The sequence below is a fragment of the Acipenser ruthenus genome, chromosome 21 (genome assembly GCF_902713425.1).
Source record: "Acipenser ruthenus chromosome 21, fAciRut3.2 maternal haplotype, whole genome shotgun sequence".
In the NCBI taxonomy this organism is placed as follows: Eukaryota; Metazoa; Chordata; class Actinopteri; order Acipenseriformes; family Acipenseridae; genus Acipenser; species Acipenser ruthenus.
The window spans coordinates 26379222-26407045 of NC_081209.1; the positions used below are offsets into that span (position 1 = coordinate 26379222).

The window sequence follows — 27824 nt, forward strand, 5'->3', positions numbered from 1 at the left end:
CCTAGTGGGGAACGGGATGAGTGTACGTGCCCCCTGTAATTAAAAAAAAAAAAAGATTGTTAGAATAATAAACTATAATAGACTATAAACTGAAAAATGTAGGTAATCACTGACTTTTTTAAAGTAAAAAAAAAAAATCACTGGGTAGAACTCCTGGATGCCCAAGGAAGCTGACTTTATTTGTAACTTAAATGGGGAACTTGCAGAATCCCTCCAATATAAATCCAGGCTACTTCCTTTCTTCCAACAATCTTTTAAAAGTTAACTCAGTATTTTACTGGAAAATTTGAAGAAAAATAAATACACTAAACAGAGCCATATAACCAGGGGTTTCAAATCAGATGACAAATATGAAGCTTTGAAATATGGAAACCCACTGATTTTATATAGAACCCATTATATCCCCTTTAGGAGTGGGGCCACACATCTCGCTTATAGAACCCAAAGCCATTCAAATAAGAACAGCTCTTTATATGACCCAAACAAAATAAGGACTCTGTTAAAATCCCCAAGGAACCATATTCTATGCTGGTGGTTTGTTTCAAGCAAAGAAGTGTTTGTTGCATAAGTGTAGATTGGAACAACAATAATTGAAACAGATTTCATATGTCATTTCAAAGTTGTGGACTTTGGCACTGGAATTATTTACAGAACACAATTTGGAAAGACTGGGAAGATAACCAGACCCTTGAAAGAGCTTTAAATAAGTAAATATCTCAACTATTTGTGTTCACAGATACAATAATAAATCTAAAAGAGGTTCTGTGCCTTGTTTTGGGCAAAATGTTTTGGGCAAAATGTTTTGGGCAAAAGGAAGAGCAAACATATAAACCAAAATCAGTCATAAATAGATTCCTATAATATGTACAGTACTAGCATTCCCTTATTATTTCTTTAACCTAAATGCTGAGAATTCTTGTAGGGAGAAAACTTAAAAATAAAATAAAACGCGATACCTTCAGCTTAACGAAGAACAAACAATACCTTTTCACTTGTAACATCCCACTTATTCCCTCTCTAATTCTTCTCTCGGTACCTGGGTTTGTTCTTTGACTAATGACTTTAGGAGGTGAAGGTGAAATGAAAACAAACTGGTTTAAGAGCTTTCGGACGGTCCTTTAAATTCGTCTCATTGAAGTTTGATTCTCTATTTGCGTCTGCTTGCTATGCAAACAGCACACACAGGGTTGAAAACGCCACTATGCGTTCTGTACCAGAATGCCTGGCTATGTCTTTCAGCTCCTATTGATATTTTGTCAATGCAAACACTTCTATACCTGCCCAGGTGTGAGTACATTGAGAAAATTAGGAACTGAACAGATATTATTATTTTCTTAGCAGACGCCCTTATCCAGGGCGACTTGTTACAAGATATCACATTATTTTTTACATACAATTACCCATTTATACAGTTGGGTTTTTACTGGAACAATCTAGGTAAAGTACCTTGCTTGAGGGTACAGCAGCAGTGTCCCCCACCTGGGATTGAACCCACGACCCTCTTGTCAAGAGTCCAGAGCCCTAACCACTACTCCACACTGCTGCCCTTACTACTCCTCTGCTAATATACTTGCGCTGTATATTAGCAGAGGAACTTTGGTGTTTACAAACCGATTATATACCAGTGCACTTGGCACTGCATTGAAAGAAAGAAGATAAAAAGCACTTACAAGTTATTAAGAAAATAGAGCAATAAGATGTAATTCAATGGTGCTGGAAATTCCATAATAAGACAGCATAATGAACTCATTAGTCCATTCAGACTAAATTAAATAAGGCTGGTAATAAAAAACACAAAACTTGTAATTAAAAAATATATCACAGCATGAGACAGAGTTTAGCCTGAAGGTCCTGAAGATTGAAAAGACAACAGTATGACTGGTGATCTGTTCAGACACTAAAAAGTGGGACATATTTAAAGAAATAAAAGGAAAACATGGGGCAGAAAGATCAAGCAAGTTACACAACTGGGTAGAACAGGCTGCAATTTTTGAGAAAGATAATAGGGTTTGTGTTTCAATAAGAATATTGCACACTCATTGTGTTTCTGAGATGAGCGGAGGTGAAGACATTGCGATAAATCAAAAGCTGGCATGTATGGCTCATTCAAATTGATCAACCTATGACGAGGCCGTCCTTGAAATAATGGCTTGGCGGCAGCTCAGTAATTGGTCAAGATCTTTTGTCTCATTATGATGGCATATGGCAGACAGGTGGCATATATAAAACAAGTATGCCTTTGATCCTCTTGGGTGCTGTTGTAGTGCATGGACAAAGTCCCTATTATCTGCTAGTAACTGTTTTATAATACCCCTATTATCAAACAGGCCCCACCTGTAAATTGATGTAACAAGTGGAACAGTTATGTCTACTTTCTACTATATTATTATTGATATATATATATATATATATTAAATGAGACTGACATTTTAATTTCACAAGTGCTGTTTATGATACAAAGCAAACCCACTGTGCTGAGTAGATGATTGTTAAACATCAGTCCAGGAGTTGTTAGTATACCCTGAACAGTATTCAGAACAAGGAGGGTCTGAATACAAACTAAAGAAACTTGAACCAAGGAGGCAGTTTCTTGAGCAAGGTGTCTCAAGACAATGTTTAATGTCTACTGTAAAAGTTAATTTTTTTGTAAGTATTTTATGATCGTTTGAAGTTATAGATGAACAAAATTGCTACACCGAGAGAGAATTCTCAGAACTGTTAACCCTTTCCTGCCTCATTACTTGAAGTCACTCCGTACAGTACAAACCCACAAAGACAGCATATTGTCGTAAAAAAAAAAAAAAACGCTGTGAAAAAGCTGACTGAGGCTGTGCAGAACCTATTTTGCAGCTCAATATCCAGTCATAAGCAGCCTGCTGGTGTCACTTCTCCACTGCAAGGACAATTAGGATGTGTAGAGGTTTTCTTTTTAGGTTAACAACCTCGAATGGCATCTTTTCCTTTCATCTTTTGGCCTTCTCTTCTCCTATCACGAGGATAGGGGATGCTTTTAAGAACTGGATCCCTTTCTCATGTTGTTTTCATGACCTGGAACAAACCACCAGGATCAGTGCAATAAAACAACGCCCAAATCAGCAGCCCGTTACCCACCTCAATACGTCCGAAATAGTGTGTGAAATAGTGCAGAATAAAAGCAGACCTGTACAAGGGTAATACTGTAATTGTGTGATGTTTAATCCAAAATATACAACCGTGACTGAATAACCTTGTATGGTGAAGCTGCTGTCTTTCTTCCCATAAATCCTGGAATCGGTTGGCAGAGCTATGATTTACATGTGAAAGATATTTAGAAATACCAAAAGAAACATTGTAAATTCAATGAAAGGCTTTATTTGAAAAGACTACAGCGCTGGGAAATGCCTGTAAATGTCCCTTTGTTATATACATGGTATTGTACTTCTTTTGTGTGTCTCAAAATAAATATTTTAACTGTTTAGTGTTGTTTTTTTTTTTGCTTTATTTTTTTTTAACCCAGTGAGCATTTTGAAGGTCAAGTCAAAGTCTAAGTTAAGTCTAGTTTTGCTACCAGATCATTTTAAATGTTAAGAAAAACAAAAACACGTCTACTAGTATCACATTATTACTTACATTGGTGGAATTCAACAAACATGAATCATAACACAAAAGTAGCAAAATGAAGCATGAGGTACCGGGTGGACTGCACCATTCCAGCTTACACCTGACACATCTATCCAGCAGATTAACCCTTTCCTTTCTTCTAACTAATGGTTTTCAGCTCTGCATTTCCACTGTGCACACCTGTGGCACACACAATAATGATCCCCATCAGCTCTTTTTGCAGGCGACAGTGACATACAGTACACAGGCGTCTGCCACAAGAGAAATGGTTTCTGTAGATTATTATTTGAGCGTCTCAGCAGGAGGGAATTCCAATGTCTGCCCTTCAGCCTGTCATGCTTCAGTGCTCTGTACATCTGGCAAGAGAAATAGGTGCTTTCACTGGGGAGATGAATACATGATAAAATAGAAAATGGGTTAAACACACAAGGGTTCCAGTCACGTAAAAAAAAAAGGTCTGCAGACGTCTTTTATCAAGTTTGCTCTGCAATTAAAATTAATCACGTAATTCCCTGTACATGTTCATATCGAAAACTGGCAAAAGTGTTTTGTGTCTATTATTAGATAAGCCCACTCTGAAGTGACTTTGTAAGAAATTCCACTTGCATTAATATCATCAACTTCTCTCTCTCTCTACATATAAAAAAACATCCATTAAAACAATATTAAAGAGCAATATTAAGTCTGCACATACAACCTTACCTTGTATATGTAATTCACTTGGCAGCAGTGACTAATTGGTGTGGAAGCTTACCTTCCTCAGACCCTCTTCTTCCCAATTGTAAGCTGTTATCCAGTTCATTGGGTCCCTCTGCTGCACAGTAAAGCTTGATGCTGACCAAGCAGTTCTGTGTTATTTCATTTTATTACCACAACCATCAATTCAAAACTAACAGAATGACCAGTTACAGAGCCTTAGCCCCTCACTAGTAGGGTAAGCCATGTCCTGACCTCAGAGCCATCAAGAGTCTGTAAGAGCTTGCCTACACATGATGGTGGTTCAGTAATGTCCAGGACAAGCAGTGAGCACTGCTGACTAGAGCTGACATCTTTAACTAATAAATAAACTTGACAAGTTGGGAAGTGCATAGCACACAGTGCCATCCGGTGGGCCGATCCTACAATTGTGGTAGAGATCTTAAAAGGGAGAGTGAAATCTATACTTTTGTCACATTAAACACGCTGGGTGGTTTGGGGATGTTTTCTTAACTGTATAAGTCTCTTATATGTTTTTCACCTATATTTAAGTGAGCGTGACTGTTGATGTGTCAGCATGATTTTTCTTTTTACCTCCAAGAAAAAAAAGGTGAGGGAAACCCACATGGTTTATGCTAATGAGATCACAGTGGCTATAATGTAACTCTTTGTATTCTCAGAGTATGAGTGTAAAAACAATCAACAGGTGCTCACTTGAATGTCAAACTTGCTTAAGAAAAAAACCTAAACAACTGAAACCTGTTAGTATAGCCTTAGGTTTGTCTGTGGGATCTTTGCTCTATTGAGAAATGAGGAACTGAAGCACTCGCCTGTCAGAACCCTGAGAGAAGCATACTGTGTCTGCTGGAATCCCCCTTGCAATAATATTGGAAGGGAAAAGCTGACTTCCTAGAACAATGATTTATGTTGTTTTGTCAGCTACAGCAACATATAATGAAATACTACCACAGCGTATCATTGATTTTGCTTGTAAAGTAGGGGATTGTTAGTAAGAACTGAATAGTGAATCAACACTAAAATAACCTTTTAGGACGCTCATTGTATATTCTTATAAGGAAGTTGTACAGGCTGTTCTTTGTCGTTCTTTTCTAAATATAATCAGGCAGCGATTATTATGATTATTGCATTGAATGTCTCCGGGGGTCTAAATTGAACAAATCCTTAATGTGCATTGTCTGATAACATAACGTACTAAAAATAAATAAATAAATAAATAAACATACCTTACCAGCACTGGATGTTTATTAACCCTTTAATCCAGAATCCTTTGTGACCTGCGTGAGGCTAAAAGCATCCTACACAGTGAAAGTAAAGCACATGCAGATGGGAACTCCCTTCCACCAAGCTAACAGGATCTGCTTTGACATTATAATGGGAATTATCATCAAGATTAGTGACCAGTTTCCCTAATTGTGAGCTTAAAAAAAGCAAAAAAGCATCAAGACTAGCTGGGAAACACTTTTCTGATGTCTTTTGCAGCAGGACTGCGGTCAAATCTGTTTGATTTGGAACTCAGTTGAGATTGCAAATGTTGAAAAGCCAAGGGGAAAAGTTAACCACAGACTACATAGTGATCACACATAGATCCACATCAGGCCAGTTTTACAGAACAGATGGACATGCTGCTTTAGACTAGGAAAAAAACTGAATAGTGGGCCTAATTTAAAAAGAAAAAACAAAGACAAAAAAAAATAAATACATAATTGAATAGTAATGTCAAGCCAACTGTTCTTAACTAGAAAGATTAGAGGTCATATTATCTTTGAAACTGTTCTTAGTAATTGCTAGCATTGCAGTATATACTGGCATAATCTACCCCCAAAGGTCCATTTGGCAACTAAAGCTAAATTCTTTACAGCGTAATTTTCGAGTAACATTTCTGTACAAAGGCTTCCTTCCTGACTCTTATTATGAATCATTGCCTGTATATGTAGCAGTCTTGAAATTTGATTAGTGTTTTTTTTTTTTTTTTTTTTCATTTCAAGAGTCAAATGTTTTATTTGGAATGAAGCGTGATATTTGACTGGGTTTATACTGTAAACAGTGAGTAACTGTGCAGCAGTTCAATCAAATCCCACAAGCCCTCACAAATCACTGTAAACAAGATGTTGCAAATCAAGAGTATATTTCTGGTTTAAATACTTTCTCTAGAGTGGTTCCTGTCTGTTCCAAGGTCTATGAGTGGCGGCTTTGGAAATAATAAATTTTATTAAAAAAAAAAAAAAGTTATAATAAAATTTAATTAATAGCTACATAAATCAATCAATCAAGTGAAACAATAGGGAAAAATATATAAAAAAAGATTCAAAGCCACCGGGTCTCATAAACAGATAATTCAACACACATGGGGTTCTGTACAATTCTGTACAATAATGTACTGTACAAGAGAATGCAGCCTTTATTTTTTTATTAGGTCCAAGTTCCTCCCTGGACAGTAGCATAAATCGACTCATTCCATATTGTTTATGTATATTATAACTATGCTGGTAGTATTAATTAGTACAAGGTATATAATGTACATTATGATATGGACATTATGTACTAACCTATGTGGAAGTACTTATTCTAAGTAGGCCCTTGGTATGCAGTTGGTACTATTTCAACGTTCTTACATTTGGTAACTTATACAATTATGAAACAATTCTCTCTCAATTTTTGAAATATAATCAAATATAAACACCATTGGGAATTTTTGAATCAGTTAAAAATATTTATTGTTTATGAAAGGTTTAGGATTTAAAAAAAAAAAATCTAGCTTAGAAATACATAAATAAGAGGTTTCTTGGATTTGAACATTTCTCTCTCTTACTGAATATAGCCCTCAACCACAGTCATTTGAGAATCGAATCCATCACTGCAAGTACATGACATCTTGTCTTGTACTGTGAGTAAGAAGCTTAAATGGTAGACTTAGAACTGAAGAATCATGTTTCAAGGTCTGGAACTCCTCCAATCTGTATTTATGGCAGCCTGACAGAATAACTCCTGTTCCACTGAAAGAACATTCCAAACTTATTTGTGTTGTTTTTAAAAACATGGTCCCTATCACGTCCTTGCACAGACTCAATTGCCTTGTAATTGTACATGTGTAGTTACCCGCACTGCACTTAGGACCTTTTATTAAATCATTCTCAAATACAGGTCCCCTTCCCTGTTCTCATGGTGCCACAAGACTAAATCCCATTGAAACAGTCAGGTATAGAAACAATGTTTAATTGCTTTTAGTTTCGATGAGAAACCGCTGACCTATAAGTGAATAGTTTCTGATTGCCAAATGAAACATTTCCACCTGCAGTATTATTGGATAATAGTACAATCGCAGGTGTAGCTGAACTGTACGTTTGCATGCATAGTTTCAGTATGTACAGACTCATTTTTAGAATTGCCATTTGCTGATTTAATATACAGTCAACGTTTCCACGCATTGATTACCCAGCACGTACTACCCTGAGGCATTTTAATTATACATTTCAATTCAGTTGGGAGTACCTGTCTTGATACGATTTCAGGTGAGAACATTGTTTATTTTTAGAAACTGTGTCACCACAGCAATTTCCTCCAAGCACAAGTGACTTCAAACAATATTTGCATTGTTTTACAGGCGAGGCAAGATTAGCTAAAAGAAATGTTATTGTTTTATCACGTAACATTACCTGCGACTCACTCGACAAAACCACCTACACTGTTGTAAAGTAATATGTAAATAAATCTTTATTTCTATGATGTCACCTTTGCCAATATTAAGTTATGTACTGTATTCGCGCCCATTAATAAGAAAGAAAACGGCTGTATTCGTGACATTCCTGAGAATGAAGCAGGGGGGATGAACACCTATTCTGAAGGGAGGCATAAATGTCTTATTGTGAAAGTACTGCAAAATGCCTAGAGTAACAGTAGGTAAACCCATTTAGAAATGTATACTCTGCTATTTCTAAGGCAGATCATTAGATGATGTTTTTAGCTTGCAATGCCAAAAAAAGGACTGTTATTACATTATCCCTGCACGGTGCCTAAAGCCTTCCAGAAATGTTCATAAAATTCCACTGAAACTGAAGTACCTGGCATGGGTCATGTTGCTGACAATTAGTACACATAATGTCTGGAACATGATGCTCTTTTATAGGGGGGGATACAAGGATACAATATTCAGGACACTGTATACAGAATTTGTTTTATCTGTAAATGGCAGTGTAAAACCATACAGTATAGATGTGAATGCTGGAAATGAACAAGATGTTAGATTTGAATCTGAATTTTACACTGCATAGCGCCACTTGGTGGATAAACATTGTAATTGCACTATTAAACATTATCATCATGGGCTTCAATTAGCACTAATTTTGGACCACCTTCCCATCAGGCAACATTAAGTCGTTTGTGCCAATCAGGCTCTCTAAAACCAGCCGTACAAGAATACTAGCAGGTTCGGAAATAGACAATCGTGACTATATTGCATGATGAGGATCTTGTTCAACCCCACATCCAAAAGACCATATTACTGCACAGCTAGGAGAGTGCAAAAAAAGGGTTGAGAATCTATAAGTTCTATTAGAAAGCAAGCTTGAAGAGAGGCTCTTCTAGCACAATGCTTTCCTGTCTGAACACCTCCATGTCTCCTACTTCAAGAGCTGCTCGGGAACTGAGCCCAGACAACACAGCAATCCTCTTCCAGCCCTTCCAAAACATACTGGAAAACTATTAGCTCAGGAGGAACCGAATTATTACTCTAGCTATTTCTGACAGGACTGGAATGGCACTGTATAAGAATCAAAAAGTAAAACAAGCCTTTGAGAAGGCAACTATCTGACCAATCTCATCCAGTCCCCTTAGAAAACCATTGCTCCTGTTCATTTCAATACAAGTCCAAAGTATTCCAAAGCTTTTATAGGTCACCCTAACCTTGGACCCAGTACTTGAGACTTTAGGATATATTATAAAATAGTGATGCTTATCCTGCACAGCCAAGTATATTTCCCAGCCAAATCATCTTAAATACTTTACAGGACTTCCAGGAGATGCGATTTCTGTTGACTGTCCATTGTTTTTAATTTATTTTGTTTGAAGCTCATTTTCCACAACAAAGGTGGAAAAAAACTCGCATTTGTTTTCAAACGCAGGAAAATCCATAGGGGTTGGTAGGCTGCTTGTCACAAAAGACTGATTGTGTTGGATTGTAGAAAGCTCAGTAAAATCTACAATAGCTTTTGATGCAATCCCTCCAAAAGGTTTTCTTTTATTTGCTTGTTTGCCAAAAGACTCTTCAATGGCATTCAGCAAAGAAAATCAGAAACTTCACAGTGCATTCTAAACATCCTGTTAGACCCTTTAGAAAACCATCTTTTGTATTAACAAGCTTTTCCGGAGTCCTCTTGTGATGATAACCACAAGTGACTCCCAGATTTAGAAACAGAAAGTATTATACAATAGTATCAGGGAGAGTATTTAACTATCAATGTGGATCCCTTACGTTATCAAAAGCCAGGCATTGAAATGAATATTTAAGTTGAAGTATGACAAGTTTTGAAAATACAAAGGAGCACTTTTTCTTGAAATACCGTCTGCACTGGACATTAATAACCAACTACTGAAGCCGAGGTGAGCCCTGAAGTCTGGAAGAATACTATTAAACAAACCCCTGCTCTAAAGTGCCAACAGCTACTTGATTTGAAGAGCTGAATCATTTGAGAGGTATTCAGTTTCATAAGGTATGGATCAAATGTAACCCAAGGCCACTACCGAAAACAAAATCTTGTATTAACCCATCACAAAGGAAGAGTGACATCCAGAACATCAGAGAAAGGCCGTCTCAGTCAGTGAAGTTTTTTTTTTTTTTACAGTCAGTGCACATGAACACAATTTTATGCTGAATACCTCATGTAAAATCAATAGAACATTAAATGAATCCTTCTTTAAGGATTCGAAAGTACATCATGCTTTATGCAAAATGTTTACGCAGCGTTCTACACCGAATAAGATCTATTGGAATTTTGACAAATCTATAATTGTGATCATTTTTTCTTTTAAATGGAGTAGTGGTTAGGGCTCTGGACTCTTGACCGGAGGGTCGTGGGTTCAATCCCAGGTGGGGGACACTGCTGCTGTATCCTTGAGCAAGGTACTTTGCCTAGATTGCTCCAGTAAAAACCCAACTGTATAAATGGGTAATTGTATGTAAAAATAATGTGATATCTTGTAACAATTGTAAGTCGTCCTGGATAAGGGCGTCTGCTAAGAAATAAATAATAATAAATGTGATTTACAATACAGTATAAAACCATAGCAAACTTGAGATCTGTTATTTGAGGTCTCACTTTATTACGGAGCAATCCTACATGACGCAGATTTATTGTTCAGTACTTGTAACACAAAAACAGAATCCAAGCACTGGCAGATCTGAAGTCCTCCTCAAAAGGCATTGCCAGTAAAATGTTCAGGCACAACTAAACATATACCAGTTAAAGTGCTATAGTTATTGTAAATTCAAATTCAAGACCGCTCTGTGTCCTTCAATTCCAATACGAACACAATCTCATTATTCAGTCATAAAACAGGGACTCTACTGTATTAGTACTAGTAGTGCGGGTAATATTTCTGGAAAAGGAAGACAATCACCATGGCAGACAGTATAGCTCTTTCTCCTTTTAATTCACACATTTTTACATTTTGCAAATCAGCTGACATATTACGCTTTTCCACTGTTTTACTTTTTTATCCCAACAAATCAGCAGATGATGTCTGGAAGACTGGAAGAAATATTGGTTAGTGATTTATTGGTCTTTGACAGTAGATATGTGCCACTTTTAACCTACTGAAATAAAAAAAAACAAAAAACAAAAAAAAAAAAAACATCCAGCCACTGTTGCACCTTGATTCAAGCATGTTTAAACATTTCTCATATGGGTCTGAAATATTCTTCTTAAATTAAGACAGAGGAAATGATGTGTTTAAAATTAAGAAGGGGTTTGGGAAGTGCTATAGAGATCTTATAACCAGTATCTTCAATACAGTACTCTTTAAAAATGATCAATGAAGAATTTTGACCATAACAAGTTGGAAGTTGTTGCTTTGATAACCTAGCAATCAATGAGCAATTCTCAGTAATATTTATATTATATTTTAAATGACTAAGTCACACAGGATACCTCTGGTGGCTAGTTTCTGTCATGCAACTTTACACAGCTGTTATTTCTTAAGGGCATTATTGAGTTCACGCTTGATAGCTATAGCAATTCCATTGTATGTTATCATTACATATTCTGTGGCCAAGCATAACAGTATGAAAATAAATATTAAGTGTTCACTTCCAAAAGGATTTCAAAGTATTTTAATTCTCAAGAATCCAACTCGCTGAACCGGGGGTTTCCACCTAGCAATGCAAACACCCAGACTCCGAACTCCAACAACAAACTTCCCCTGCACAATTAATTGTAATGCAAAATACAGTAGCAGAAACAGGACAAGACTAAAGTGATTATTCACCATTTTCACTTAAATATGTATCTAACGTGTGATTCATCATTACAAAAACAAATGTTTCAACAGGAACATATCCTATTGGGCAATGTAATGTAGTTAAATAATCAATTTAATAATTGTGTTAAACCTTGCTAGGCTTACATTGGGTTATATCTACCAATAGTTCATTTAAAAAGATTCCAGACTAAATTTAACAGACATACTGTAAGTTGTTGGCAGCTGCAAAACTGAAAAAAGCCATCTGAAACCGTGCTGGTGTGTTAAGTTTGTGGAGAAAGTGTGATTGCGTTAAAGGTGGTCAAAAATGTACCGGATGACATGAAGGTAAACTGGCAAACTGAAGAGGGTATAAAAACGCACCAATAAGAATGACAACGAAACTGTATAGCAAGGAAATATTTTCGTATGAACAAAATGTTAACTTTTTTTGCTAAAATATCTAAAACATAGTACCACAAAAGCCTACAGAAGCTTTTTTTTTTAATTTCTTATTTTGTTACTACATTTTTCTGATAAGTGGAAAACTTGAATTACTTGTCTATTTCATGTTTTACACAGAAGGCAGGGATCTTCTTATAATTAACCACAGAAATGTTATTTATGAAACAGGTGCTGTCAGTTTTTGCTTCTTGGATGTGGAATGTATATTATGATCTCGTCTTTATTCCTGCACACCCACGTGGCAGGAGATGGATCAGAATGACTTCTCATTCATTCCCATTGGCACACAATAGTTTCTACCACTTCAAAGACCTCCGCAAGGTGAAAACAGACACAAAACAAGCCACATGAGAACGAGCACAAGACCTTTCAAACATTGTTTCCCTACACTTTGATAATAGTTGAGAACGGTAGCATTTAAATAATCTTAAAAAAATATCTGCTGTACATTTATAAAACAAATATTTACAGGAATCCTTTTTTTATGGAACAAAGTCTTCTCTATACATGGAAACCGAAACTGATAAACAATTAAAAAAAAAAAAATTCTAAACTGTATAAAGTAAATAAGTTGGTTGATTGCTAATGATGATTAGCAATGTTTGAATCCAGTTGCTTCCCTGCTTTTGATAATATATACCGTTTTCACACAAGCACAGCTGATCCATTTGTACCCTGGGCTTTCTTGCTTGCTGCTGATCCTCAAATATAATTCTGAACTGTATCTGTTGAAACTTGTTATCCCTGCATTGGGAGTGGACACTAGACGTGCGAGTCCAAACCTATTTTTGTTCTTGGAATAATATGTGACTGCATGGTTACAATTTGAAGTCTGGGGCTAATGACAGGACTAATATCACTTCCTTAAAATGCATACTCTCCGAACACTGATGGTTCTCTAACAATTTCAAACTTAGAAGGAGCACACATCATTTTCTGAATATGAAGTATTTCAATGAATACTAGGCTTACCAAATAACCATATAAAACGAATGTTCTGAAGTCCCAAATACAAAACTCTTAAGTGTCTTGGAACATAATATTTGATAGGATTCTGAAGCGTGTAGACAGGTGATCATGTTTGCTGCACAGCCTGATTCCACATTGTTTTGATATCTGGATCACTGACAAAGCGTTGTCATACACATTTTAAATTCTCCTACTTTCACCATAGATTATTTAATAAAGTAATCGATGAGACTTCTGGTTGTGTTGTGAAATTCCCTTGAACAGCCTCCTGGTTTAATATTGAAATGTCTGGTTTGCCAATTTACCGAAATTCTAATGCAACAGTTGAGGTGTTAATAGGAAAAAAAACAAAAAAAAAAACAAGTGTTTTAAAACAGAACGATCAGTGAAATTACATCCTTATGTTTCACTCACAATTAAGATAATAAAACTGAATTGAATTTATAATTAAATATTAAATGCCAGCAATAAGAACAATTTACCATTTTCTAATATTAAGAGCGTATTTTATACAGTTTAGGATACATTAGTAATTCACTTTTCTTTTGCATTTATAAGCCAGCTAGACTTTTTGTTTGTTTGTACACTTTACTCAAAACATTTGCTAAAAAAACGAGAATACCTTCATACAAAAGTTTTTGTTGTTATATATAAAGCTTATTTTCTGTAAACCTAGGGTGCAAAAACAATGTTAAGACTGTATTATTATTTTATTTTTTGCATTTGATATAAAAACGGTATACCCGTGCTCTGAATTTTCTTTTTGAAAATCAGTAATTGCATAGGATATACTGTGATGAAGGCAACAGCCTTGTGTGGCAATAGTAGTATTCTGCAGGTCTCAGATATTGTCAAACTTGTGTTTTAAATAGTCTTTCATGACCTTGGCAATAGGCAAGTCCTCAAGTAATTTTAAATTTTGAAGTCCTATACACTGTCGGATTTTTATTCGGCACAGGTCCTGCAAATTTCTGGGCTGCCCTGAAACGATAAGAGAGAAAAGCACGGGATTAGTACTAATGAAGTATTTACCAGTATTTTTCCATACTGCAATCATACAGTACACACATGCTTCACATAAAACATTTCACTCTCCTCAAAAAAATAAAATAATTAAAAACGTTATACGTCCCCACGATTTGCTACAACTGTTTAAATAATGTTCCAGTAATTTTTAATTTTCCATCCTGACAACTTTTTACACTTAAACCTTTAAAAGTCTATTTCAAAGCTTTTTTCAAAATGGCCGCTGCAGTGCACTGGGGTTTGAGATCTTTTCTCTAAATCACTGCAGGAAGAGCGATACAAAAAATGAAAAAAACATAACAAGTGCTCTGGCTTTTCTGTTCCGTACCACATCATGGATCGTTATTGCTGTGTTACCTGTTTAACAATGTGGGCAATAATCCTGACACTATCAGTGCACTAGAGCGGCCATTTTGAAAAGAGCTTTGAAACAGACTTTTAAAGTTGTAAAAGTAAAGAGCTGTCAGGATGTTAACAATGAAAATAAAAATGACAGGCACGTTATTTAAACAGTTGTAGCAACACGTGGGGACGAGGAACGCTATATTTTTTGGAACCCTGCTACTTAATCTTCAAGCTGTCTGGGAAATAAATACATAAATAAGATTGGAGAAACAAAAACAGTCCACTACTGGCTGCTGAGCAGTCTGTACACTGGCTAGGAATCCGAGAGAATGAGGTTTCCCATTAGAGCAAATCTGTGGGTGCGGTCAGGAACACCACATAGTAAAAGGTTAATAACATTTCCTGATGAGGTGTACATTAGTAAGGAAACAAAGGGATTTTCCAAACTTCTGGCCCCCATTTAATGGAACTGCTTGCTTAAGTCTGAGGTCATGCCCGTAAATTCCTTGCTTGCTTAAGCAGCTGCCCATTTAACAGATGCTGGTGTCTACAGAACTTACTTATTCCTGATTGCTTCTGAATAAATATGGGATTAAAGCCTGCCCTGAACCAAACCTTTGACTTGGTTTAAAAACCCTCAAATAATAGACACATCAACCACGTCGAAATTTCTTTTTTAATCCCAGACCTCAAGCCGTGTACAAATGATAAGAATGGCCAGTCCTGGGGTTAAAATAAATCCTGCAGGTATTTAAACTGTGTAGCTTTTTGAACTACACCTGTTCAATACACACAATGGAACAACACAGTCGAAAGATTGTTGAAGGCTCGCTACTATAACATCTTTGAAACCAAAAATAACTGTTCCAATCCACTGCGCACAATCTCAGAGAACACAGACGAGAACCGTCTGACAAGAACAACGAAAAAGCTTCTGTATTCTGGAACGGGAAAAGAACATCCAGTACCCAGGGCTGTCAGGTCACAGTGAGAAAAAAAGCACACACACTGAAACAGTGGCAGTGAGGCGACAGTATGAACGTTTTACACAGTACAGTAGCGTTTAATATTTGTACCTCAAGTAAATTCGGCATCTTTTCACAGCTGTATTTATATCCTAGCGATTATGTTATCAGCATGCTTTCAGTTTCCAGGGATTCATTTTTTAAAGCTGGGATTGGGTTCCTGCCAAGTTACTTACTCATTAATTGACCAGCAAAAATCTAACATTCCCTGTACTCCTCCCAGCAACACTTTTGATCACGGATATTACATTTGCTGAATAAATGGTGTAGTTTACAGGAACCGACTGTATATTTAATGCTCAGAAATGTATCGGCCAAATCCCAATGAGGTCTCCTGCTTACTCTGGTTCAGCACACACTCAAAGCAAGCCCATCTGGATAAACCACAACAGAAGCATACTTCTGGGGATCTGCGTGTTTCTGTCTTATGTCACTTAACTGCTTAGCTTTTTATGGGAAAGCCAGATCAAACAAAGCCTCTCTGGTATCTCCCTCAGGAGCAGGTGTTCCATCCCAAATCCAGTGACCGCATAACACACACTGTACTCATTACACCACTACACGTTTTAACTGGCATCTATCCTGCTGTTTATTTGTTTGTAAATGTAATCAATAACCTAGCTGAAACCTTATCACACTGATGTTGGGCACAACGCCATGTCTTTCATGATTAAATAGGTTTGATTTAACACTGCAGCCGGCGACAAATCTCTTTGATATTTTGATATCAAAGTGCAGCGGACAGAAAGGTATGCAGGTATTGTGTTAAATAAATCCTTAGACCTTTTGTACTGTAATGCAGTTTTTGTTGTCTCATTTTCGTACCCCACATTATAATGCAAGTAAATTAGAACCATAGGATTGAGCGGGACAGACTATCCCACGATAATATACAAGCTGCTTAAATATATACAGTATGTATATATAATATATATTTTTTTTTTATTCTTTAATATCATCCCACACTGGGACAGACTTTTGATCTTTTTATTCTCTTCTTCTTAAACAAAACTAGCCCAGTTGTCACTGCACTGGCATATCACAGTTTTGTGTATTTAAGTATAATTTTACACCAGAATACAACCCCTCCAGGTATCAATATTTATAAAAAATAATGATAACATTGAATTTCTTTAGCAGTTTGAGTATCAACACTGCCCTCTGGGGCCTGCAGGTGTAATGACATGTTACATGCAATTTAAATTCTTAACATTGATCAACCTTGAATAATACTGCTCATGCACCAGAAGACCACCCGTTAGTCTGTTCACCGTTCAGATAATGGAAATACAAGTTAGTCATCAACAACCAGGTGTCTTTGGAATGAGATGGCAGAAGTGGCTCAATCTAAAAAGACAAACATATTAAAAGGAAACATACTTGTGACTTCTTGCAGGAAATCAAGACATGGCCGGCTAGCTCCAGACATGCTCCCAGACACCGCCAGTGGGGTCTGTCCCTCATAGTTTCTGGTAGTTGTATCTGCGCCATAGGTGTGCAACATCCGAGCACAGAGCACATCGTCCCGCAGAGCAGACAAATGCAGAGGCGTCTGCCCGTCCTCCAGGCGGCCCAGGTTGGTGTCAGCCCCTCTCTGGAGGAACATGCGGCAATATGAGTGGTTGCCTTTGATCACAGCGTAGCGCAGCAGGAAGCCATTTTGGATGTCAATGTTAGCGTTGTGGTCCAAAAGGATTTTCACGCAGCTGGAGCGCTCCCTGATAATGGCCAGCTGAAGTGGGGTGGTGCCTTTATCACTGAGCGGATCCACCTCAGCCTTGAACTCAAGCAGGAGCTTGACAAACGAGTCCCTGCCGTAGTGTGCTGCCACATGGAGGGGAGTCCAGCCGTCATTGCTCTTGGCATTGATAATGTCACTTCGGTAATCAGACTCCAACATCAAGCGTGCAATCCGAGCCCGGCCATGCATGGCGGCGTAATGCAGGGCTGTGAAGCCACCAATTAAGTCTTTTACTGTGGGATCAGCTAAAAAAGAGAGGGGGATGAGAAGAAAACAGGATTTTTACCTTCTTTCTGTGGGTAGGAAAGTAATTAAGACTGACTGCACTGCATGTTAAGAAAAAAACAAGTAGAGATAATGTCCTCTACTTGTACAGATTGTCCCCTCAATTAAAATAGAGTTGGGTGGAGTCAAGTTATTCCCTTTCAGAAATGATGACTTAGTTACAGCAGCAAAATAGCGTCAGGTCTGTTTACCTCAGAGTGCCTTGTACAACTGCTGGAAATCAATTTGTATTCAAAGATTGTCAAACATCATAATGTCATCCAGAACAGAGGAAATGTATGTATTATTAGAAGGTAAATATAATCTATAATCATGTATGAGATCCATATTTTGTTTGAAAAATGCTGGAACACATGTATACATGTAAAATAATTTTAAGAGAAAGGGGATTTATAATATGTCATTGCAGATAGCATAAAGCAAGGGCACATTATTTTAAAGTTATAAAAGACCATGTAGACATGTTAGTCAACAGCAACAAATCAAGGCTATGTCCTGGAAATTATTACTTCCAATTTCACCGTTCCTGCCCCACATCCAGAGATAGGTGCATGAGATTGCTTCTATTAATCAAAAAAGAAAAAAAAACATTCCCTCTTTGTAAATTCATCCCATGTGTGTAAATGTATTTTCATAATTCTGAACGTAATAAGCAGATTACAGTTCATGAAACAAAACACAAAAAAAAAGTTTAACTGGAGATGTGCTGCCATCTTCTGGAAAAATAGTTGCAACACAGTACACCTACCTAACCATACTTGTGTACTGTGCTGGAGATCCAGATTAGTAGGACACAAAGTGTATTAATATAGTTGTATTAATGACCAAACATCTGAGGAGAGTTCATGAAATTCTAAGCTTAGCTAGTCAAAATATACACAAACCAAAATATGTCCCCCTCTCCCAACATAGTGTAATGCCACCACTTTCCCACCTCCATGTTCCAGAAAGACTCGGACACATCTCTCCTTGCCTCTTGCTGCTGAAAAGTGAAGCAAGGTCCACCCATTGGCATCACGGCCATTCGGGGAGTACCCCTGTTCCAGCATTTTGCGCACGGTATGAACATCCCCTGCTGCAACAGCGGCCTGAATTTGCAGTTCCTCTTGCAGCTCCGGGTTCCTTCGACAGTGATGATTTAGCATCCTGGTAGCTCTTGTTAAGGGAGAGTCATCAGGACACGCAGCTTTTCTTTTGACTAAACAAGGACAGAACCGTTAGCATCTCAGAGTCTATGGTACTGTGCTGAGCACAACATTAAGTATGCAGAGCAGAATGCTCGGTATTTCAGTGTGGTTAGAGAAATATACGCCGAATGCGTATATAACAGTTGGAAAGCTTACACCTGCCTTCAGTTCAATTTTCGGAGACTTTGGACACAGTGGCTTGAAAGAATTGTACTAACCTACTGGCGTATATGAACGGTACTGCCACTAATACAGCTGTGCTATCTGCATCGTTATGAATAAATGAAGATAGAGAATGGTATTGATTGCTTCAAATTCGCCAAACAGAATCTTTATCTGAAACAGGTGTGCAAGGTGCTTTCCTGACAAATGAATGTAACCACTAAACAAAAAAAGAATTCACAGACAGACATACAGTTAGTGTGAGTGCAAGGTGCACAATCAGTGGTTTTGTCAAAACTCACTCAGTAGAAAGAACACTTCACTGAGAACAGAGACACAACTCACTCCTTTTCTTACTTCTAATGGGCACGATCCTGGTCTTGCTTCTCTTGTGCTGTCTTTTGGTTCTTTATCTGGTTTATATACACTATGTTGGGCTCCGTAATAGTTTAAATGCAATGCTACAGATGATGCTGCTGGTACCTACTTATTTGATGTGTTCTAGTTCAAGCTTACTCTAACTGTAGCTAAGCCATGTGACCAGCAAAGGGACAAGGATTCTGGCATTCATCTATGGCTTTGTTTTGCATATCCTAAATGAGTTAAGAACCAAATGATTACTAGCACAATAAAAGAGGAACTAGTGATAACTGAATGTATAGGAGATAAGAGAACGAATTCAAGCACTGCTTAGCATTCCTTTAACTTGTACAATTTCAGTGACATTACCTTTACTTCAACTTTCTTCATGTGTGACCCAATCCTTGCTCAACATTTCACACATAATGAATCCTTTTTCACAAGCACACATTATTCAAGATGATCTCTACATGAACCTGAAAATATAAAAAGGCATAACAAAGTGCTTTGTTTTTCAATATGTACCAGTTTATCATGGCAAGTTCTGAACTAGCATTCCATGAAACATTAGTTTGTCTCCAAATACATCGTAACTAAACAAAACAAGGGAAAATATCAATTGTGTTTTGCATACCTAAAGATGCATAGACTTGTACCAGTGGTTGTGGATTTGTTATAATGTTTTGATTATTTTGCCAGATTACTTGGAAAGAAAATACATATTTAAAAAAGATGAGACTATCCGTTATACATCTGGCCCTATGGACCAGCATCAGCTTTGTGTTTCTAAATTAAATGAGCAGGTATGGTGAAAGTATTGATTACGGAAAATGAATTTCAATTGCAAATCCTACCCGAATTAAGTCTAGCGTTTTCCATTCCATTACCAGCGGTACTACCGTGCCAGCTTCACAGCACCGGAAAAAATTACACAATGCAGTCACATTGTACAGGCCAGGTTTAACAGAACAAGTGTTTATAACTATGAGAAATAATTATTTTGTGAACAAAAAATACAATACAGTTTACACTATGCAGAAAGGGCCACCACATAAGACAATGGAGTATTACCGTACCTCTAGTTAGTACACTACCCGAGATCTCTCACTTTTTGAGTTTTTTCAGACTTCCGTTGAATCTGCCCAGTTGTTTGAAATCCCCACACATTCGAAAACACGTCCTGGTGGGCGAGACAATGTAAAATCATATTCAAGACTGTACATATGATAAAAAGACAAAAGAAAACACACGATCGAAGCACTACTCGACTTTACCTTTCCCCAACACTCAATCTGAGAGTTTTGTTTCTGATGTTTTGAAGAATCAAATCAAAACACCGGCGCGCATATTTACAAACACCGCTGGCTTAAAGTTGATGTATTCTTCAATGGAGTCGATAACTGATTGATAACGAAGAATATAAATAACTGATTACATTTGTGTACACTTTGCTGAACCAACCCCCAATACTGTGGGTTACTGGGAAGGAGCTATCAGATCTCAGCCAATCAGCTTGCAGCAACAGGGGTGTTCCTGCTGTCGTATGTCAAGAGCATAAACTGCTGCAAAGATAGAGGAAGTCTGCGGAATCACGACCGTTTTTGTGTCGATGGTTTTCGGTCCTCCCCTAGCTTCAGTAAGGTCTTTTCTGATTGGCTTTTGTGGGCGCATCGTCTCGCCCTTTTGGCGCCTTTCCGGTATCGGTAAGCAGCTTCAATATATATTCTATATAGAAGAGCTTTGACAGCCTCCTCCTCCGAGCAAACGGCTTTTCTGAGACTGCTCCGACAGCGCGATGAGTTCTGGTTAATTGAGTTTTACACCCTTTAAAATATATATATATTAAACTGAACTACAACTCCCATAGTAGACTGCGCATATGAACGGGGCAGGCTGAATGGGAGCGATTACCGTACATAAATACAAACAAGCGTGAGTCGTGAGTGGGGCTCTTCGTTTTTAGCATTTTTTGTTCAGTGTTTCCACAATTTAGAATATTTTGAACGTTGCTAAAACCCCCAAGTTCTAAGTGTTCCCATGTTTACGTGCACAAAGCGTGCGTTTATGCCCCAGGATTTGTTTTATTCTGTGCAACACGTTTTCGGAGGTAGTGTGTATCACTGATAGTTTATCATTGTTTGGAGCATTTAAAACTGGTATCTGCTTGTTATTTTAATTTTCTCCTTCACAGTATTGTTATGATTGCTCACTCTATTTTTGTTAACCGCAAAAGTTAAGTCTAAATGTGATGTATCAAATTGAGTACTGTAAATACAGCTTGTGTTGTGATTTTTTTTCAATGGAAAATAAATTAGTTCCTTAGTGTGTTACTCCTGCACTAGGTTTGGAGTTTTGTTGAAGAAATCTCTCATCGAGATTTTAAAGGGCAGGTCACAGAGGTCATGGACTAATTGGTGGTGGTGGGTGGAGATAATTGTTAGATATTAAAAAATGGATCAGAGACATATAGTCCTGCAGGACATATACAAGGGGTTGCTATCGGGAGCACCACTGAATAAAGGGCACCACGAGGTAGTAGCGATCATTTGCCCGTTTATGACCTCTGAAGACATGCATGAGGCCAGCAGCAGAAGTGAGCGTGATGAAAGCTGTGATTTGGATAACATGTCGTCTTTGAGATGTCCAGCCGCTTTAGTGAAGAGACACAGTTACAATGACCGACAGAAGGAAACGGCGTGTCTTCAGCTCAGTCTGATTGAAATGATGAGCTCCCACGTGCACTCTCCAAGCAGAGGGGTGCATGATGAGGACTGCATGGGAATTCTCAGAGTGCTACTGGAGGAAATGGACCTTGTGTCACAACTAGTGAGTTTGTATATTGTGTATTTATGTTATATATATATATATATATATATATATATATATATATATATATATATATATATATATATATATATAATCAACATATTTTTGATATGTTGCAAGCTTGTGGAATACAGCAATGTGTGCATTGTGTGGTGTGTTTCATTTGACTGTTATACTTGTGCTGTAGTAGAACTTCGTCAACTGCTGGTGGCGGTGATGTTACAGTTATCGTTAAGTCAATTTATAAAAATAGGTAGGCACGGTAAAGAATCTTGCACCTGTGCAGAATTTAGACCGATACAGTCCTTATTAACCAAAAAAAAAAAAAAAAAAAAAAAAAAAAAGAATATTTGGAGTAATGGTGTTTATTTCTACCGGATTGTATTGCTACAATACTGATTACTTCTACCACTTGCTGGACACTACAAAGTATAACCTGATGATGTCTGATGGACAAAAATGAATGGCTCAGCACTAGAATTTGGATAGGCTAATTGGTGATTTAGTTTCGGGGTCTAAAGACCCCCCGACCCCCAGTAAAGAGGGCCCTGAACTGAACCTGTTTATCCATTTTGTTTTGTTTCTCACACTTTTAAGATTTGTCAACCATATATGTTTTTATATCTCCTTAGATTTCTTTGTTTGGGGACCAGGACAAGTTATTATCCCACTTGGCTGTGAAATGTGTGTCTTCACTTGTGCTCTTTCAGATTACCATCACTGTGAGTAGTACTGTGCTAACAAGAAAACCTATTACTGCATTTGTCTTTTTTATATGACATTTTATTTAAGTCACAACATATACAATGTCTTGTGACCCGTGAGAAGTAGTAAACAGAAAATCACAACCTCCAGACAATCATTCAGTTTCCTATTTCATTTTTGCTTGCCTCTGTTTTGGGGGGAAAAGTAAGCTTTTAATGGTTTGGATTAAGAAGCTTTGAGAATCTAGCCTTTATATTTGATAAAATAGAATTGCAACATTTTATATATATATATATATATATATATATATATATATATATATATATATATATATATATATATATATATATATATATATAATGTGGTTCTGATTGCAATTACGCAAATATTGTTTTGTTTAACAATTACAGCACTGTGAAACATTAAGCAAGTAACTAAAACTACTGGGAGAAGTTTCTCCTTTGTGATTTGTGCCGTAAAAGTTAATTGGAACATGTGATCAGCAGCCATAAAGCTACCAAATAGCTGATTATGTGTTATTCAAGATTATTAAACTGCGTTCAAATTAACAATAACCAAAAAAAATAAATAAATAAAAAACAAGACCTGCTTTAGGCTTCGGGAGAATTTATAACACATATTGAATTAAATCAAGATTTCTGCATCTCCTCGGCTGTGCTAACATTAATAAAGCTGTAGGTGTAATTGAATGAGAAAAGAAAACAAAACCCTTTTGAAACTCAGATATCAAAATTGGCAATGCTGTTAACATTTTCCATTTCATGCATGTCATCATAATAGAAAAATATTGAGTTGTATCTTTGGGGGGGAGCAGGGGGGTTGCAGTACTGTTTACCCCTGAGGCACGCTAATATCAAAAGGCTAAATATACATTTGTAATATAGATCAGAATTTGCAGCAGGTAATCTTTATATAATGCATGTACTTCATATATCACATTTGTACTTACCCAGTTGAATGTCACCAATGCAGCACACTCATCAGTCAGGAGGACTAAGGATCAGATGCGATTTCCTTTCCTGCTGCTAAGCCAGTTTGCATTTTTCACCAAACCAAACCTAAGCAAGAATGTTTCCAAGCTACTGAACCCTGGGGAGCCAAGCCTGGCTCGTCTACACGTGGAATTGTTGGGTACCTAAACGTACCCTAACCCAAAGACCAGAGCATCCAAGATTGGCAACTCAAACCAGTGAGCTCCTGATTATAGGACTCCTCCTGTTCTTCACTCAAACCAGTGAGCTCCTGATTATAGGGCTCCCCCTCTTCTTCACCTATTAGTCACTTTTGTGGATGAACCCCCTCAGAATGAAGATGTGTTGAAACGCAGCAAAGCGATTTGCTTGCCTTTGGTTAAGGGTACCTTACTCATTGTTGTCATAGCTGTCCATTTTTCTTATTTAAGAACCATTATCATATTCTCTCTCTCATTCACTCTTTCTGTATAGCTCAACGTATATATGTTTTTTGTTTTGATAGGACACGTTAAATGAAGTCTGGCAGAAGATGTGTTGCCAGGCATTTGGAGAGCGTCCCGACAGCAGTGCGATGAATGGATGTTTATGGTCTCTTACAGCTGTGGTAAAAGGAGTTTTTAAAGGAACATTTCAACGTAAAACAGGTATGGCAGCTTCATAAGAGTATTATCATACGCTGTAAATGAATTGAATTAAAAGGCTTCAGTTAACATTTATGTTCTGAAGATTATTCTCATCATTAACTTTTCAGATGTCATTTATATTAGTTAGGACAGAAATTAGTTTGTGAATTAGATGTGAATGTTTAATTACCTGATTAACATATTGTAAAATAATTTGGATGAATGTTAAATCTAGTTAATTAGAAATAGCTTTAGAATTATTTGACTTATGCATTGTATAGAATTAAACAGTATATTTAAATCTTTTAAAGACAATTTAACTTGCATTAAAGTTAACTATCTCTATCGCATATTGTTTGTTTTACAGAAATCTTGGAGAATCTTTTCACCTCATTTGACCCTGCATTTAATGCCTTGTATGCTACCATGTTTTCACTATCTCCGAGTGGTATGAATCAAGAGCCTTCAACATACACCAAAGAAGGAGATAATGTCACAACCAATCTAGTCTCTTTCATTGATTTACTTGAAGTTTTTGTTGCTGCCAGAACAAAACTGAGGATTTGTTTCCCTGTTCAGAGACTCTTGTTCCAACAGGCTGTCTTGGCTTTACGGATGGTTTCCTCCCCTGTTCATTATTTAGTGAAAAAGAAACTGCTTGCCCTTTTTAAAAGGTGCCTGCTCCAGAAAGCTGGTGAAGATTTCTTTAAAGGAGAGGGGGACTCCTCCCTAAAACATGATGGCAATTTGAAAAGTGACATGTTGGCCCTGGCGAATAGTGTGCTGCAATCTGTACATGCAGGTTGGCTTCAAGATATTCCAGTGAGTCCAAAGCCCAGCTTTTTTGGAGGCACAGAGGTGCTAGGTAACAGTAATGTAGAAGGCGGACCCGATTTGGTGATGTTAAGAGCAGCAAGCCTCATTTTAATAAAGTCATTGGAATATAAAGTCCAGAATTCAACTACAGAAGAAGGTAATTTCTACCAGTTTGTACAGAGTTTTCATTCCCCGTACATTTATTGCTGCTGTTGCATGACAATTTACAAGTTTTATTTTGTCGATTTTGTCTTAAACATTTTGTTTTTTAACTTTAAAAACTGTTCTAAAAAATAAATCACCATTTGTTCTACCCGTAGTGATGAGAGCTTATTTTAATGAATATTCTTCTACTAGTTCAGAAAAAGTTAATTGAATTGAGTCCTCAGTTATTCCCTTTGTATGCAGCAAGAGGGCAGTCATACCTAAGAAAAGCTAATTTTCAAATCTGTAGGAGATATATTGAATTCTGTATTTGATGTTGGGTTGGATTAAAGTATAATTAATAAATCGTTATAACCAGAGCCAATTATGTAGAAATGCTATTAACCAGTGATTTAAAGCTGCAGAAGGCAGGAAACTAGAGAGACAGTGAAAGTGTCAGAAAAGGCTTTCTCCTAGTGCTATCAAAGGACATTAAATACGGTTCGTCTTGGACAGTTCTCTAATTTTGAAATATAGATGATGTGACACATACAAACTGAAGCTACAGTTTCAGTTTACTACTGTTTGTTCTAATATAAATATTTTCTGATGTGTATTATATTACTGTTGTGAAATATCATTTGCCGTTAAAAAGCAGCCTGCACATACCACTGCTTTTGTACAGCTGCGTTACGGAAATGTAAACCACATTTGTTTATGTTCTGTCTTCTCATTGCTTCAGTTACTCGGGTGGAAACGGATTTATGACGGGTTTGATTTCTTGAAATTGTTTTGTGTACTGCAGGTGTCGCTGATTTACTGAGCTATCTGTGTCTTCTGAAGCTTTTCCTGAAGAAGCATCTCAAATCTGCTTCAGTGTCCCAGCATCTCCTGCACCCCTGCGCTTGGGTCTCTGTGATATTCATGGAGCAGGATGATGATATGATAGAGGCAGCAAAGGCATTGCTGATATTGCATCTGCATTTTAGAAGGTAGGTTTTACTGGACAGTTTAGGAGCTTTTTGTTTTCCTAATTATTGAGTACATTTGACCCTGGTTTATGTTGGATGTCATCAATAAGCCAAAGTCGTATCACTTTCCACTGTTCTCACAAACACCAATTCTCCAAAAATGGTAACATGCAGTCAGTAGTGAGCCTCATATCGAAGCAAGAATTCACAATAATTAATTCCTAAAATGCTTCCCGGCCAATAAGATAAATGAGTGACAAATACACAGCAGGCATTTTATTAAATGTAATATATGCGTAGCATGAATGTTTAATCTCTTGTGCTTCTTGCAGATTGAGTGGTATCATCAGTGATGGCGTTGACAGTACAGGAAGCTTGACCCAGCTGACCCATGAAAACGGCTGTAACCCGCACTGCATGTTCTTCTTATTCCTCAGCAGTGTAGCGTTTGACCACACTGTCCTCCTCGACTTCCTGATTTCCACTGAGACGTGCTTCCTGGAATACTTTGTCAAGTATCTAAAACTTGTCAGGGAAGACTGGGAGCACTTCTGCACTGCCTGCCATTACTGTGATTCGGTCTCGTCAGAGACGGGTGAACAGAATGCAGCTTGTGGTGAGAATGCATGTGGATCCAAGACTATCAGTCAAGATGATCAAGCATGCAGGCAGCTGGTGTTCCCTGTAGCAGAAAATGTTCTTGAATCTGAATCGCCTGAGAGCCAAACCAAGTGTAATGTAAAATATTCGGATGGTCCCTTGGTAGATTATGGGAGCTCGGATGAGTCTGGATCCGACCTGGTGGAACCAGTTTGCTTAGCAACCGGCAAGCAGTGTTCTGAAGGCCTGCAAGACGACAGTTTTAAGATAGGGAACTCTGTTTGTCAAAGTGGAGATAAGGACCAGACCTTATCTAAGCATTGTCAAGTCACAGGGGATCAGGGAATACTGATGCATTCATCTCTTCGGGACAATATGTTGTATGACAGTCTGACGGCTTCTGGTGGGATGTTTAACAAATCCATCATGTGTCTGATGGGACTGAGAAAGGCTGTAACCAGATTGCAAAGAAGAAATCTGTTTCCTTACAATCCAACAGCACTTCTGAAACTCTTGATACAAATTGAGACAAAGAGTGGTTTGACTGATGACCGGTTGTGAGAAATCTGGAAGTAATCAAAGAAAGAGTGTCTAAGAGTCTACGGGAGGTTGCGTGGTTCTACCACCTACACAGGAAGAGTAATATGTCTTCCTAAACATGCTTGCAATGCATCATGTAACTTAAGCACAAAGGAAATTCAGAAGCTACAGTCTCCTTTGTATTTGATTTAAAACCAAAATAAAAAATCCATGCTTTCTCATTAATCACTTTTTTCTTTGCCATGAAAAACAATTTGATAACATAATACA

At 37.4% G+C, this 27824-nt stretch overlaps 2 protein-coding genes across 3 annotated transcripts; one reads left to right on the forward strand and one right to left on the reverse strand.

The window, feature by feature from the left end:
- Positions 1 to 13441: 13441 nt before the first annotated feature.
- LOC117427766 (ankyrin repeat and SOCS box protein 7) lies at positions 13442 to 21028 on the reverse strand. Of its 2 annotated transcripts, XM_058995332.1 has the most exons (6): positions 20609 to 21028; positions 20411 to 20514; positions 19704 to 19810; positions 18560 to 18823; positions 16980 to 17585; positions 13442 to 14184 (listed from the first exon to the last, which is right to left on the reverse strand). In XM_058995332.1, the coding sequence occupies exons 4-6, from the start codon at positions 18768 to 18770 to the stop codon at positions 14045 to 14047; spliced, it is 957 nt and encodes a 318-aa protein (XP_058851315.1). In that variant the 5' UTR covers positions 18771 to 18823; positions 19704 to 19810; positions 20411 to 20514; positions 20609 to 21028; the 3' UTR covers positions 13442 to 14044. The 2 variants fall into 2 exon arrangements, with proteins under 2 accessions (XP_058851315.1, XP_058851316.1); XM_058995333.1 differs by lacking the exons at positions 20411 to 20514; positions 20609 to 21028 and adding an exon at positions 20189 to 20379.
- Positions 21029 to 21159: 131 nt separating this feature from the next.
- LOC117428016 (protein Lines homolog 1-like) lies at positions 21160 to 27779 on the forward strand. Its single transcript, XM_034901803.2, has 6 exons — positions 21160 to 22160; positions 22793 to 22882; positions 24363 to 24504; positions 24851 to 25456; positions 26249 to 26435; positions 26747 to 27779. Exons 1-6 carry the CDS (start codon positions 21786 to 21788, stop codon positions 27573 to 27575), a joined length of 2229 nt encoding a protein of 742 aa, XP_034757694.2. The 5' UTR covers positions 21160 to 21785; the 3' UTR covers positions 27576 to 27779.
- Positions 27780 to 27824: the final 45 nt, after the last annotated feature.